The 14,595-nt window shown below is 45.7% G+C and overlaps 1 protein-coding gene across 3 annotated transcripts in view; it reads left to right on the top strand.

Moving 5' to 3' along the window:
• Positions 1–14,595, top strand: part of LOC143788012 (serine/threonine-protein kinase TNNI3K) — a 179,497-nt gene that overhangs the window by 17,909 nt on the left and 146,993 nt on the right. For 2 of the 3 annotated variants that reach the window (XM_077277330.1, XM_077277329.1), the window contains exons 1-2: positions 9,670–9,740; positions 11,339–11,447. In XM_077277330.1, coding sequence (XP_077133445.1) covers positions 9,701–9,740; positions 11,339–11,447 — 149 coding nt within the window. In that variant the 5' untranslated portion in view covers positions 9,670–9,700. Of the gene's footprint in view, positions 1–9,669; positions 9,741–11,338; positions 11,448–14,595 lie in introns of those variants that run through there. The other variant, XM_077277332.1, reaches the window with a different exon arrangement.

Here is a 14,595-nt window from a genome sequence, read left to right as displayed (position 1 = left end):
ATTTTTATTTTTTATATCTTACATGATGATTAGATTTGAAATTCCTGATAAAAATTGAACAAGTGTAACAAATTGTAATGAGCGGCTGGAACATGGTTTATCAAATATATTCCTCCTTAAGTCACTGAATGCCTATTCGTGATGAGCAAGCGTGCTAACCGAGTGTCTGCGGCGTGCTCGCATGTTAACCGAGTCTTCAGTGTGCTCATGTGTTATCTGAGTGTCTGCGGTGTGCTCGTGTGCTAACGGACTGTCTGCGGCGTGCTCGTGTGCTAACGGACTGTCTGCGGCGTGCTCGTGTGCTAACGGACTGTCTGCGGCGTGCTCGTGTGCTAACGGACTGTCTGCGGCGTGCTCGTGTGCTAACGGACTGTCTGCGGCGTGCTCGTGTGCTAACGGACTGTCTGCGGCGTGCTCGTGTGCTAACGGACTGTCTGCGGCGTGCTCGTGTGCTAACGGACTGTCTGCGGCGTGCTCGTGTGCTAACGGACTGTCTGCGGCGTGCTCGTGTGCTAACGGACTGTCTGCGGCGTGCTCGTGTGCTAACGGACTGTCTGCGGCGTGCTCGTGTGCTAACGGACTGTCTGCGGCGTGCTCGTGTGCTAACGGACTGTCTGCGGCGTGCTCGTGTGCTAACGGACTGTCTGCGGCGTGCTCGTGTGCTAACGGACTGTCTGCGGCGTGCTCGTGTGCTAACGGACTGTCTGCGGCGTGCTCGTGTGCTAACGGACTGTCTGCGGCGTGCTCGTGTGCTAACGGACTGTCTGCGGCGTGCTCGTGTGCTAACGGACTGTCTGCGGCGTGCTCGTGTGCTAACGGACTGTCTGCGGCGTGCTCGTGTGCTAACGGACTGTCTGCGGCGTGCTCGTGTGCTAACGGACTGTCTGCGGCGTGCTCGTGTGCTAACGGACTGTCTGCGGCGTGCTCGTGTGCTAACGGACTGTCTGCGGCGTGCTCGTGTGCTAACGGACTGTCTGCGGCGTGCTCGTGTGCTAACGGACTGTCTGCGGCGTGCTCGTGTGCTAACGGACTGTCTGCGGCGTGCTCGTGTGCTAACGGACTGTCTGCGGCGTGCTCGTGTGCTAACGGACTGTCTGCGGCGTGCTCGTGTGCTAACGGACTGTCTGCGGCGTGCTCGTGTGCTAACGGACTGTCTGCGGCGTGCTCGTGTGCTAACGGACTGTCTGCGGCGTGCTCGTGTGCTAACGGACTGTCTGCGGCGTGCTCGTGTGCTAACGGACTGTCTGCGGCGTGCTCGTGTGCTAACGGACTGTCTGCGGCGTGCTCGTGTGCTAACGGACTGTCTGCGGCGTGCTCGTGTGCTAACGGACTGTCTGCGGCGTGCTCGTGTGCTAACCGAGTGAGACGTGATCGTGTGTTAACCGGGTGTCTTCAGCGTGCTAACCAAGTGTCTGTGGCGTGCTTGTGTGCTAAACAAGTGTCTGTGGCGTGCTTGTGTGCTAACCAAGTGTCTGTGGCGTGCTCGTGTGCTGAGTGAATGAGACGTGCTCGCGTGTTGACCAAGTGTCTTCAGCGTACTAACACAGTGTCTGCGGCGTGCTAACTGACTGCGGCGTGCTCGTGTGCTAACGTGAGTGTCTGTGGCGTGCTCATGAGTCACCCACCAGAGCCGCGGGGTACTCGGTACCAGGTCCGGTCTGAAAGGGGATGTCACAGTGGCTGTGGCCCTGGGCGCCCAACTAAAGGGGAAGGTCTTTAAGGGGATTTGTAATGTCTATGTTTGTGATGCCACCTGTGGTGTTTGGTCAGTGGGGACCGACGCTGCTTAAAGGGGTCCTCTGGGGTGATGGTATGCAGCAAGATGGTGATGCTTCCCACAGGTGAAGCTGGGTCCCCAGGGCTTCCCAAGTGTAGGGCACCAATGGTGTGATGGATGGTATGGCAAAGAATGAGGACACAGGTTTGCAGTCTTTACCTGGTTTACTGATGATAGCAGTCCTCAGTCCAGGGTACCAGGTCCAGGGTAGCTGTGGTCCGGCCGGCTTGGAGGCAATAGGAGATCCCACTTCCAGGTGAGGTCCGTAAGCCTTTCCTACCTGCGCAACTTTAGTTGGCGAAGTCCCTACTTCTTTTAAGCTTGGTTGCAAAGTCCTCTCTCTCCTGTGCTAAGACAGTTGTCTGTACGATAGGCAGTGCGATCCTGTTTATAGGGTCTCTATCATGACCCGGGCTCTCAGTTTACTACTTCACCTCATGTAGAAAAGTCACGGAGACACCATCATGTGTTTCTCAACGCAAGCAATGAATAGCCAGGTCTTTCACCGGGAAGGAACGACCACGGGAAGGGCAGCATCCAATAAAGGAAAACCACCTATGCCAAAACATGGTATCCATCCACAGACAGCTGTTTCGGGGTATTTGCCCCTCATCAGTGTGGAGTAGGAAACTGGCTATTAGGAGCAGTGCCTGGTGAAAAGGCTATAAACATAAGGGTGAATGACCTCGGGGAGATCAAAACATCCAACACCGCGGAGACACCATCATGTGTTTCTCAACGCAGTGATCCAGAACACTGCCCCCTTATGTTCATGTCCACACTGATGAGGGGCAAATACCCCCCCCCCCTTTTTTGTGTAGGTGCGGTGACACTCTTTTGAGTTATCGATCTATTATCCATCATTTATTATTTTCATTTTTTGTGTATATTTTTATTTTTAAATTCCATTATGACTAGGTCAGAACATATTCAGCCAAGGGATAGCCAGTGTGTATGCTTGGATTCCGTCAGTAATCAGAGATAATGGGCATATAAGTGCTCTATACTGTAATATATTACTAGTGTATTCGTGCGGGTGTTTGATCACATCAGCTTCTATATAGCACCATTTGTGCACTTTGTATTTTGCTGATTAATAAATATACTTACTAATTTGGCACCATGTTATGTGTGCCCAGTAAGTTTATTTTGGTTCCTCACCACCACTATCCACACTTCTTACTGGACAGTTGCGCTAATGGGGCATCTTTTTCATCTCTACTTTGTATTGCTCCCACTACGCATGCTCAGATTCCCCATTCATGTGGACTGAAGTGAAGTGCCTTTCCGTAAACTGCAATGCATGCGCATTTGTCGGCGTTCCAACTTTACCTTGCCCGTTTACATATGGATGTTCATCACCTATATACACACACACTTTGACTTCTATTTGGCGTCTTAGCGCTTTATTTATTTATTTCTCTGCCTCCTTGGTCCGTAAATACACTTTGTCTGTGCGGTGGCCGGTGCCTGCACCGCGCATGCGCAGGCCCGGCTACTGGCACAACAAAGAAAACTTTATCGGTTATACACTGCATACAACAATATGGCGGCCGCCAGCTGACTCCTCGTGTTCCTCTGCGATTGCTTTACACAGGTGAACACCATTTATTCCATTACTAATTTGTATATAAGATCTGCACAGCCACTACTACAGCATGCTATTTTTTCCCTGAGGAAGCCGCCACCGTTGCGGCGATACGCGTGGGTTTGCACCCCACATCCCCTTTCCTTCTCCCATGATTTACAATTGATTGCTTTGTCCTCTATTGGTGCCTGCACAACCTACTTACCATGTCCAGTTTGGGATCCACAGGGCATATGCATACTTCCACCTAGGCTCGGATCACCATTTTGTGTATCTTTGTCTATCCTGTTGCAAGGAAAATACCTTCCTCCTTGACCCATTCTGTAAGTAAGGTGGTACTGTGATACAGGTTGGTCTTGTTATATAATTTCTAACAGGCGGGTTTCGCTCTCAGTGTTGTGCTTTTAGTTATATGCTTAAGGCCCAATATATACATAGATATCTATTTATCTTATTTATTGGCAACATTTATTTGACTGTCTGCATTCTCAATCATTAGGGGCCTGGGCTGTTACACCTCAGTCCAGTCTATTGCACTTTATATTTATTACCATCTGTTGGAGAGGGCAGGGATGTGGTCTGTCATCTTCCCCATATTAGGAGATGACTGCTTTGTTTTTTGTGTGTTGCATTTTGCATTTTAATTGATTTTAAATTGTGTTGTTCATGTGTCAGTGTTTTTTGCTGTGCTATATTGAATAAAAGCTTTACCTTTTTGTGAATATCTTATTATTTTTGGGTTTTGCTCCCATCTTTATGGACATGATCTTTTCTTCCATTCAAGCTGTCTGTGGATGGATACCATGTTTTGGCATAGGTGGTTTTCCTTTATTGGATGCTGCCCTTCCCATGGTTGTTCCTTCCCGGAGAAAGGCCTGGCTATTCATTGCTTGCGTTGAGAAACACGTGATGGTGTCTCCGCGGCTTTTCTACATGCATTTGCATATTTCCCATAAGGGATGGGGGCAGTGTTCTGGATCACTGCATTGAGAAACACGTGATGGTGTCTCCGCGGTGTTGGATGTTTTGATCTCCCCGAGGTCATTCATCCTTATGTTCATATACTACTTCACCTCAGACTTGATGCGGGCAATTGACGTACAGTCCTATGCCCTCCGGTTCGGGAGAACAACACGACCTCGGGCTCCCGGTAACCAGTTTCTGCGCTCTGGCTCCTAGGGTGTCCTTCCGCTGTTCCCCTCCTGAGCCTCTCCCTCCTCTGTGCTTCTTCGCTCTAAGATCCTCCACTATTCGACTCCTTCAAATTCTCACTCTTTCCAGGGGTCGCAGCTCCTACGCGGCTGTGCAACCCCTCCGTCTTTTCCAGACATCCTCCTCTACTCACTCCTCTACAACTGGCTGACTCCTCCTCCAGACCAGGATACATAAAGTCTAAGGAAGCTCCCCTGAATCTGGGTCCTGAGCTCCCCTTCCTGGCCTAGATTCAGATGTGTTGAATGTGAGTGCCTTACCTGATAGAAAGAATCACCCTCCCCGAAAGGAAGGCAACATCACTGCAACAACCGGATACCTGGGGGGCTGCACTCGCGTGCTAACCAAGTGTCTTAGGTTTGCTCATGTGCTAGCAGTGTCTTCAGTGTGCTTGTACCCTAACCAAGTGTTTGCGGCGTGCTGAGTGTCTGCGGTGTTCTCGTGTGCTAACCGAGTGTCTGCTCGTGTGCTAACAGAGTGTCTGCGGCGTGATTGCGTGCTAACAGAGTGTCTGCGACGTGCTCGTGTGCTAACAAAGTGTCTTCGGTGTGCTCTAAAACTATGTTCAAGTCCCGCGTCTGTTTGACAGCTGTAACACATGCAGGGATTGCCTGTCTGTTAGGAAATGAACATAGTTTTCGAGCACGCCGATGACACTCGGTTAGCACACGAGCTCACCGAAGACACTCGGTTAGCACACGAGCACGCCGATGACACTCGGTTAGCACACGAGCACGCCGATGACACTTGATTAGCACACGAGCATGCTCGCTCATCACTAATGCCTAGTCACTGGTAGAGGGTCTAAAAGGTGTTTTCCCTGTAAATACGTCTATGATTACTCAGACCCCCATTAATCATCAGAGTATGTGAATGCTGGTCCATTCACTTCTGTGGGACTGATAAAGGAAGAGAAAGAAGCCCTGCTCACACCGCTGCGCTTACAAAGGGGACTTTGGTACGCCTGTTTTGGGGTTAAGTTAGGGTACAAGTGGTCAGACACCTATGGGTCACATCACCAGTGACCATACATCTTTTGTCCTGTGAGTAGGAGATAACAGGGTCCTCTGCTTCAGTTGGTCCCCTTCTGTTATTGATCAGCTGCGATCTGGGAGAGGATCTGTTACAAAGGTTCAATTTTTCTGCAGCTCCCCCACAGGTGATATAAAGTATTACATGCAGCCATTGGTACCAATGGTTTGTGCTGATTGGATGTGTTGGGTCCTCCAGACAACTTCTGGCCAAGTGTGACGCTGCTTCTGGAGAAAAATAAAGCCATGTTTTACTGAAAAAAGAAAGTTTACATTGTTTTTACCAACTCTTAAATCGCTGTAATTTTCACATTTCGAGGCGGCGCCATTATCGTAGAGCTTGTCTTGCAGTCTCTTATGTGACATAACGTTCCTACATGGAGCACACACTGATGGTTTTATATACCCGGGTGGTTTACACTGGAGACCTCAAATCCGCTGCTGACAGATGAGAAAGTCCGGATTCGTGAACTTCATTTGATCCCTTCCCGTGGGTGCTACCCCCTCGCCAGGAGGCACGATCACAAGTAATAAAAATCCAGGCTTGTTTTTACAGTACGGGATCTTTGGGGTCCATTATGCCCATTCAAAATGGCAAAATTAATTCCACCCGGCGCTGAAACACTTCACCATAATGCTTCATCCAGGAACATTTCAGTTTTAAAGCTTTTGTGTTAATATAAACATAAAACTAACAGAAATGTGGAGCGGAAACGGTCGTAAAATTGGCTAATTATTAAATCTCATAAAAAGTAACGATCAATTTCCTTCATTAGATTCTAATACGGCTTCTCCATCCCGGCTGCGGACATTAGATAAAGTATAATGTCTGACTTATGAACATTATCACTTCATACAACACAATTCCCCTGTGGGCAAAGCTTAGATCTCTCACTTGGCTAATCGCCAGAGAAATAAATTCATCATTTCATGGAAATTATACCTAAACAAAGAGCCGGCGAGTGTAAATTACTTATTACACCATTATATCTGTATCCGAAAGAGAAATGACAGAATGTGCTATACTCACGTACATCATAGGAAATACTATAGCTACATAATAATGCAACGGGGCAGTATTATAGTAGTTATACTCTTGTACATATTGGCAGTATTATAGTAGTTATACTCTTGTACTTAGGGGCAGTATTATAGTAGTTATATTCTTGTACATAGGGGCAGTATTATAGTAGTTATATTCTTGTACATAGGGGCAGTATTATAGTAGTTATATTCCTGTACATAGGAGCAGTATTATAGTAGTTATATTCTTGTACATAGGGGCAGTATTATAGTAGTTATATTCCTGTACATAGGGGCAGTATTATAGTAGTTATATTCCTGTACATAGGGGCAGTATTATAGTAGTTATATTCTTGTACATAGGGGGCAGTATTATAGTAGTTATATTCTTGTACATAGGAGCAGTATTATAGTAGTTATATTCTTGTACATAGGAGCAGTATTATAGTAGTTATATTCTTGTACATAGGGGCAGTATTATAGTAGTTATATTCCTGTACATAGGGGCAGTATTATAGTAGTTATATTCCTGTACATAGGGGCAGTATTATAGTAGTTATATTCTTGTACATAGGGGGCAGTATTATAGTAGTTATATTCTTGTACATAGGAGCAGTATTTTAGTAGTTATATTCTTGTACATAGGGAGCAGTACTATAGTAGTTGTATTCTTGTACATAGGGGCAGTATTATAGTAGTTATATTCTTGTACATAGGGGGCAGTATTATAGTAGTTATATTCTTGTACATAGGGGGCAGTATTATAGTAGTTCTATTCTTGTACATAGGGGCAGTATTATAGTAGTTATATTCTTGTACATAGGGGCGGTATTATAGTAGTTATATTCTTGTACATAGGGGCAGTATTATAGAAGTTATATTCTTGTACATAGGGGCAGTATTATAGAAGTTATATTCTTGTACATAGGAGCAGTACTATAGTAGTTGTATTCTTGTACATAGGGGCAGTGTTATAGTAGTTATATTCTTGTACATAGGAGCAGTATTATAGTAGTTATATTCTTGTACATAGGGGCAGTATTATAGTAGTTATATTCTTGTACATAGGGGCAGTATTATAGTAGTTATATTCTTGTACATAGGAGCAGTATTATAGTAGTTATATTCTTGTACATAGGGGCAGTATTATAGTAGTTATATTCTTGTGCATAGGGGGCAGTATTATAGTAGTTATATTCTTGTACATAGGGGCAGTACTATAGTAGTTGTATTCTTGTACATAGGGGGCAGTATTATAGTAGTTATATTCTTGTACATAGGGGCAGTATTATAGTAGTTATATTCTTGTGCATAGGGGGCAGTATTATAGTAATTTCGTGTAGCTGTGCTTGATTTTCTTGGTGCTCGATTTTCTTTATGTCCCTGTCTGTCGCATTTTATTTATCGAGCAGAACATTATCTCTTTCCATCTTCTAAACATATGTAAATATAATGTTGGACAGACATTAAAATATGCTCTGCCTGGAATAAATGCATTTGTTATTGCAGACACCAGGCATTCATTGTACCTGAATCCAGCCGGCAAATAACTATTATTAATACAGTAATGATACAATAACGCATCTCCAGCTGTGTGATTTATCGTTCGCTCGCACATATAAACAGCTCCAGCTCCTGATTGAAAATCTGACGCCTCGCTCGGCCGTATTTCAGTTTTTGTCATTAAACGCATGTAAAGTAGGTCAGTTATTACGCCGAATGATGTATAGATTAATTGTGGCGGCTGATGAAAAGTCTGGATATTCTGCCTCTAAAGTGTCACCGGACGGATATTTATCACCCTAAATAAAATCCTATATTGAACGAGCGAATATCGGGCTTTTGACTGATTTTCTGAGTAGCTGCAGATTTTACATACAGATGTAGCGGAAATGTCATCTGGTTAAATGTCTAGCGAGTCCTTAATGTGTCATTCGTGATTTACATAGGGCTGCAGATAAATATTATCTTAAGATGTTTCTATGTGTTTCTCCTTTATTTCCCAGAATAATAACTTAGTTCTGACTCTTTAAAGGGGTAGTCCAGGATTACAAAAGCAAGGCCACCTCTTTCCGAATCTGCTCTACACCCGTCCATGGCTTGTGACTGTTACTGCAGCCAAACTGCATTGAAGTGAATGAGGGTGACCTGCAATACCACACACAACCATTGGACATGGGCGGCGCAGTTTTCTTTTTTTTTTTTTTTTTAATATATAATGTTTTTGTCTAATACTAAATACCCTTTTAATAATGTTTATGATAATCACATAGGAACTGTGGAAATTTTGTGTAAGTGGTGACAAGGCCCTTATGCCTTCTAAGAAAACACCATTATTTTACATGGCACATGATGGGTGCATTTATTTGAGATGCTAAATTTGGGATCTTCCCAGGAATACTGACACTTGGGTGTGCTGGTGTTATAATAATACTGCTATAATACTTGGGTATTAAATCAAAACTATAAACCAACAGTTCCGATTTTGATTTTTTTTGGTTAAGCCATTGTATCTGCACCTTCCTGCCTCAACCCAGAAACGCCTGCATCTGTTCTTAGATCGTTGTCAGTTCCCAATGTTGGGTTTTGGTTTCTTACAGTGACTTTGCAACTTTTTTTTTAAGTAACAATTCATAAACCAATCTAAAACCTCATATAAATAAACATATCCACTGTTGAAAAGTGCCCAAAACAAAATAATATAGCAAAAAGTTACTTTTTTTTTTGCACCAAAAAATAGCTTGCTCCAAAATTTGCAACTTTCTGACTCCAGAAAACATCTGCAAAATCCTTGATGCCCCTGATGCCCCGCACCCTAAGCAGATGAGAAAGTTGCAGACAGATCATAAGTGCCATCCTCTGCCTGCCAGTCATTGCTGTGCACACGGCCGGCTCTGCTACATCTGCGGACTGATTAGCTCCTCTCCTGGCATTGTTGTCTGGCATTCCATGGGCAGGAGGGATATTTTTAGCTGGGGGCCGTCATTGCTTTGTGTTCAGCAGTTGTGATATCTGCGACTCGTATTCCTGGGATCCGCGGCTGCTACAGAGGAAACGTCCTATAAAGTTATGGGGAATTATAAATCTAGGCCGAGCCAGACCTGCACAGGTAATGTATAGGATCCTATATGTCCCTAGTGGGTGGCAGGGACGCTTACTATTACAGTGTATGGACACCGTGTGACCCCACCGTGGATTATTGCGGATGGCCACTATTGGGCACTGATAACTCATGTACCCCGCTGTCACAGATGCCAGGGGAGGAATAATTGGGACGTCGCCTGAGTCATATTTCGGAAAAAAATCTGATCTGTGCAAAAACCCCACTAATATTGGTGAAGCAGTCCTACACTGGGCTCACCGCTCTACAGAAATGAGATGTCTGCAGTCGTGGCCAAAAGTTTTGAGACTGACCCAAGTTTTATTTTCTTTACAAAGTTTACAGCTTCAAGCGTCTCAGAAGTTTTTACACTTTTATTGTCAAATACATGAAATTTCTGTGAAACCTCAATATTCCTGGCGCCGACCCTTATTTTTAAGGTGAAAATAACTTTGCAGGAAGTTCAGGGACCCACAGCAGAGGTCGGGGGACAGATATTTTGATGAAGACCAGGTCACACAGCAAAAGTGATAACTAAGTGGCGCAGAGTAAAACTTGGAGCAGGAGCGCAGAGAGTAAGGGGCAGGAGCATGGAGAGTAAGGGGCGGGAGCATGGAGAGTAAGGGGCGGGAGCGCGGAGAGTGAGGGGCGGGAGCGCGGAGAGTGAGGGGCGGGAGGGCGGAGAGTGAGGGGCGGGAGGGCGGAGAGTAAGGGGCGGGAGGGCGGAGAGTAAGGGGCGGGAGGGCGGAGAGTAAGGGGCGGGAGAGAGTAAGGGGCGGGAGAGAGTAAGGGGCGGGAGAGAGTAAGGGGCGGGAGAGAGTAAGGGGCGGGAGAGAGTAAGGGGCGGGAGCATGGAGAGTGAGGGGCGGGAGCACAGAGAGTGAGGGGCGGGAGCACAGAGAGTGAGGGGCGGGAGCACAGAGAGTGAGGGGCGGGAGCGCGGAGAGTGAGGGGCGGGAGCGCGGAGAGTGAGGGGCGGGAGCGCGGAGAGTAAGGGGCGGGAGCGCGGAGAGTAAGGGGCGGGAGCGCGGAGAGTAAGGGGCGGGAGCGCGGAGAGTAAGGGGCGGGAGCGCGGAGAGTAAGGGGCGGGAGCGCGGAGAGTGAGGGGCGGGAGCGCGGAGAGTGAGGGGCGGGAGCGCGGAGAGTGAGGGGCGGGAGGGCGGAGAGTGAGGGGCGGGAGCGCGGAGAATGAGGGGCAGGAGTCTGGAGAATAAGGTGCAGCGCTGGGAATATTGAGGCGTTACAGAAACTTCATGGATTTTTCATTAAAGTGTAAATAGTTGAGTCAATCTGAAATCTTTTGGCTGCTCCTGTATAGGATCCAGCGCCATGACTGATCCCCAGGATGGTCCTGCCAATAAACGCTGTCGGGGGGCAGCACATGGTGGCACATGAACCACCGTAGACGCTGTAATATAAAGAAGTCCGGACTCCATATTGCACGGAAAATATATTCAAACTAATGGACAGGAAAAGGGGAACTCCTGAAAATCAGGTTCCCAATCCCCCATTTTTCGAGGTGACCCGGGCACATTACCTTCACCTCACAACTGCATCCAGAGATAACGAGGGGCTTATTAACCATTATAATGTCCGGCTTATTATAGATGAGTGGAAGAAAAAAGTGAGCGAGTCGTATCAGGTGATTGTGGAGCGGCTGGAGGACGACCTTCACCTGAAGGAGCTGGAGCAGACGGAGCTACAAATGGTTTTCAGGTAAAGTCCTTCTGTGAAATCTCCACTATCAGATGTAGCAGAGTTTGTTTTCACACAGCCCCTCACCATGAGGTATTGGCTTTACATGGGACTGCCAGCAACCCTATTCATCATACACAGTGGCGCCAACATATTCCACAGTGTTGTACACAGCGTGTGGTTATTAATATCGGTTCTTGCCTCCCAATGTCTCATCTCACACCCACAGGGGGCATCCTGAGTTTTGTGAAGCTGTGATCATCCCATGGGGAGATGATCTGCTCTTCTAGAAGTAATGGAGCTCCTCATTCACAGGCTGCAGGCGGCGGATGTTGAGGAAATGTAACCAGAATGGACAATCGGCTTCACAGATTTCCCAACTATTCCAAATTATTGTGTCGACCCTGGAAAAAAATAAATCTGAAAGATTCCCTAAAAAGCAGCAAATACACTATGGTTCCAAAGTTTCGGGTCACCCAGACAATGTTGTGTTTCCATGGTAACTCATACTTTTATTAATCCAATGAGTTGCCAAATGAATGTAAAATCTAGTCCAGACATTGACGAGGTTCGAAAAATGATTTTTATTTGAAATAATAATTTTCTCCTTCAATCTTTGCTCCTTTGCAGCAATTCCAGCATTGCAGACCTCTTTGGCATTCTAGCAGTTAATTTGCTGAGGTAATCTGGAGACATTTCCCCCCATGCTTCCAGAAGCCCCTCCACAAGTTGGTTTGGCTTGATGGGCACTTTTTTTGCACCATACGGTCCAGCTGCTCCCACAACAGCTCAATGGGGCTGAGATCTGGTGACTGCGCTGGCCACTCCATTACAGGTAGATACCAGCTGCTGCTTCTTCCCTAAATAGTTCTTGTATAATTTGGAGGTGGCTTTGTGTCATTGTCCTGTTGTAGGATGAAATTGGCTCCAATCTAGCGCGGTCCACAGGGTATGGCATGGTGCTGCAAAATGGAGTGATAGCCTTCCTTATTCAATATTCCTTTTACCTTGTACAAATCTCCCACTTTACCAGCAGCAAAGAAACCCCAAACCATCACATTACCTCCACCATGCTTGACAGATGGCGTCAGGTGCTCTTCCAACATCTTTTCAGTTGTTCTGCGTCTCACAAATGTTATTCTGTGTGATTCAAACATCTCAAACTTGGTTTCATCTGTCCATAACACTTTTTTCCAATCTTCCTCTGTCCAATGTCTGTGTTCTTTTGCCCATATTAATCTTTTCCCTTTATTAGTCAGTCTCAGATATGGCTTTTTCTTTGCCACTCTGCCCTGAAGGCCAGCATCCCAGAGTCGCCTCTTCACTGTAGTCGTTGACACTGGCGTTTTGTGTGTACTATTTAATGAAGTTGCCAGTTGAGGACCTGTGAGGTGTCGATTTCTCAGACTACAGACTCTAATGTACTTGTCTTGTTGCTCAGTTGTGCAGCGCGGCCTCCCACTTCTCTTTCTACTCTGGTTAGAGCCTGTTTGTGCTCTCCTCTGAAGGGAGTAGTACACACCGTTGTAGGAAATCTTCAGTTTCTTGGCAATTTCTCGCATGGAATAGACTTCATTTCTAAGAACAAGAATAGACTGTCGAGTTTCACATGAAAGTTCTTTTTTTCCGGCCATTTTGAGACTTTAATGAAACCAACAAATGTAATGCTCCAGATTCTCAACTAGCTCAAAGGAAGGTCAGGTTTATAGGTTCTCTAATCAGCCAAACTGTTTTCAGCTGTGCTAACATACTTGCCCAAGGGTTTTCAAGGGTATTCTAACCATCCACTAGCCTTCGTACACAGTTAGCAAACACAAAGTACCATAAGAACACTGGAGTGATGGTTGGTGGAAATGGACCTCTATAACCTATGAAGATATTGCATTACAATCCAGACGTTTGCAGCTAGAAAAGTCATTTACCACATTAACAATGTATAGAGTGTATTTCTGAATCATTTAATATTAGCTTCATTGGAAAAAAAACTGTGCTTTTCTGTCAAAAATAAGGACATTTCTAAGTGACCTTAAACTTTGGAACAGTAGTGTATGTCCTGCGCCCAAATACTGTCACCTCTCCTCGTATCTGCACTTCCCCTGCTCCTCAGTGCTGATACAGAGAATATTCTGTGCACGGTGCTGCCCGGAGCGGAGGGGTAAGTAATGGAGCGTCAGTGTCAAGAATACACAGCCAGGATGATCAACAAAGCCACATCAGTGTTATCACTTGGTTAGAGGAACGCACTCCACCGCCTCCAATCCTCAGGACAATTACGTAATAGTCTGACGAGTGATGGCCGCCGCTGTGGATGCTTCCACTGCTGGATCGGTTATTGAGGAAATCACAGTAAGCGTATGGTATATACACCTTTGATGCCAACGCATGGGATATATATTTATATCCATATACACCGGTACGGTCACTCTCAACTCCGTAATAACCAAAAAGACTACTAGCTGCCACCACCAATCATTTATACAGGACAATTGGACACCCGTTACAGGTAGCGTACAGAAAGCTATAGGATGCATCTTAGTCTTAAAACATTGAGATTCTCCGCTTTTTTGACATCTTTGCCCTTGAAGATCCATGGTGAAAGACATCACCGTCATGTTTCCTATCACAAATTTATCTGTTCATAGATGGGAGACATGCCATAAATATTGTCGTCTATCTGGCAGATCTCCATTTGGCGTTATGCCGGCCATCGCACAGCGATGTGAAACCGTGTTTTCCATTTCCCATTTCATCACGTTTCTGAAAATAGGACTTGCCTATCTATTATATCAACGCAGTTCATAAAAACCTCACTTCATAATGTCTGTGTAGACAAAGAGATTTTACATTTTCTAGTTAGATCTTATTTCTACCGATCATAAATCTGCCCTTCTCCAGATTCCTACGTATTCAAACTGATTGACCTAACATCTTCTAGCTATTAGGATTTTCCTTAGTTACCTGTTTCCAAAGGATGTAGGCTGCATAGGGGGTCAGTTGAATGTACCTTGCTAAATTGCAAGCACTTTTCTCCCTTCTCTCAAGATGTCTGTAACGATTTTAATTTTTATCTCTGACAATCAGTATTGGGGTAGCTGAGAAGAAAAGAGGGGATGTTCCCAGCTCCTGTTAAAATGGTTCTTTTACTGAAAAACTAAGATTAGAATATGCT

The sequence above is a fragment of the Ranitomeya variabilis genome, chromosome 8 (genome assembly GCF_051348905.1).
Source record: "Ranitomeya variabilis isolate aRanVar5 chromosome 8, aRanVar5.hap1, whole genome shotgun sequence".
Lineage (NCBI taxonomy): Eukaryota > Metazoa > Chordata > Amphibia > Anura > Dendrobatidae > Ranitomeya > Ranitomeya variabilis.
Note: the sequence above shows the minus strand (reverse complement) of the source record. Positions and strands in the feature narration are given on the sequence as shown.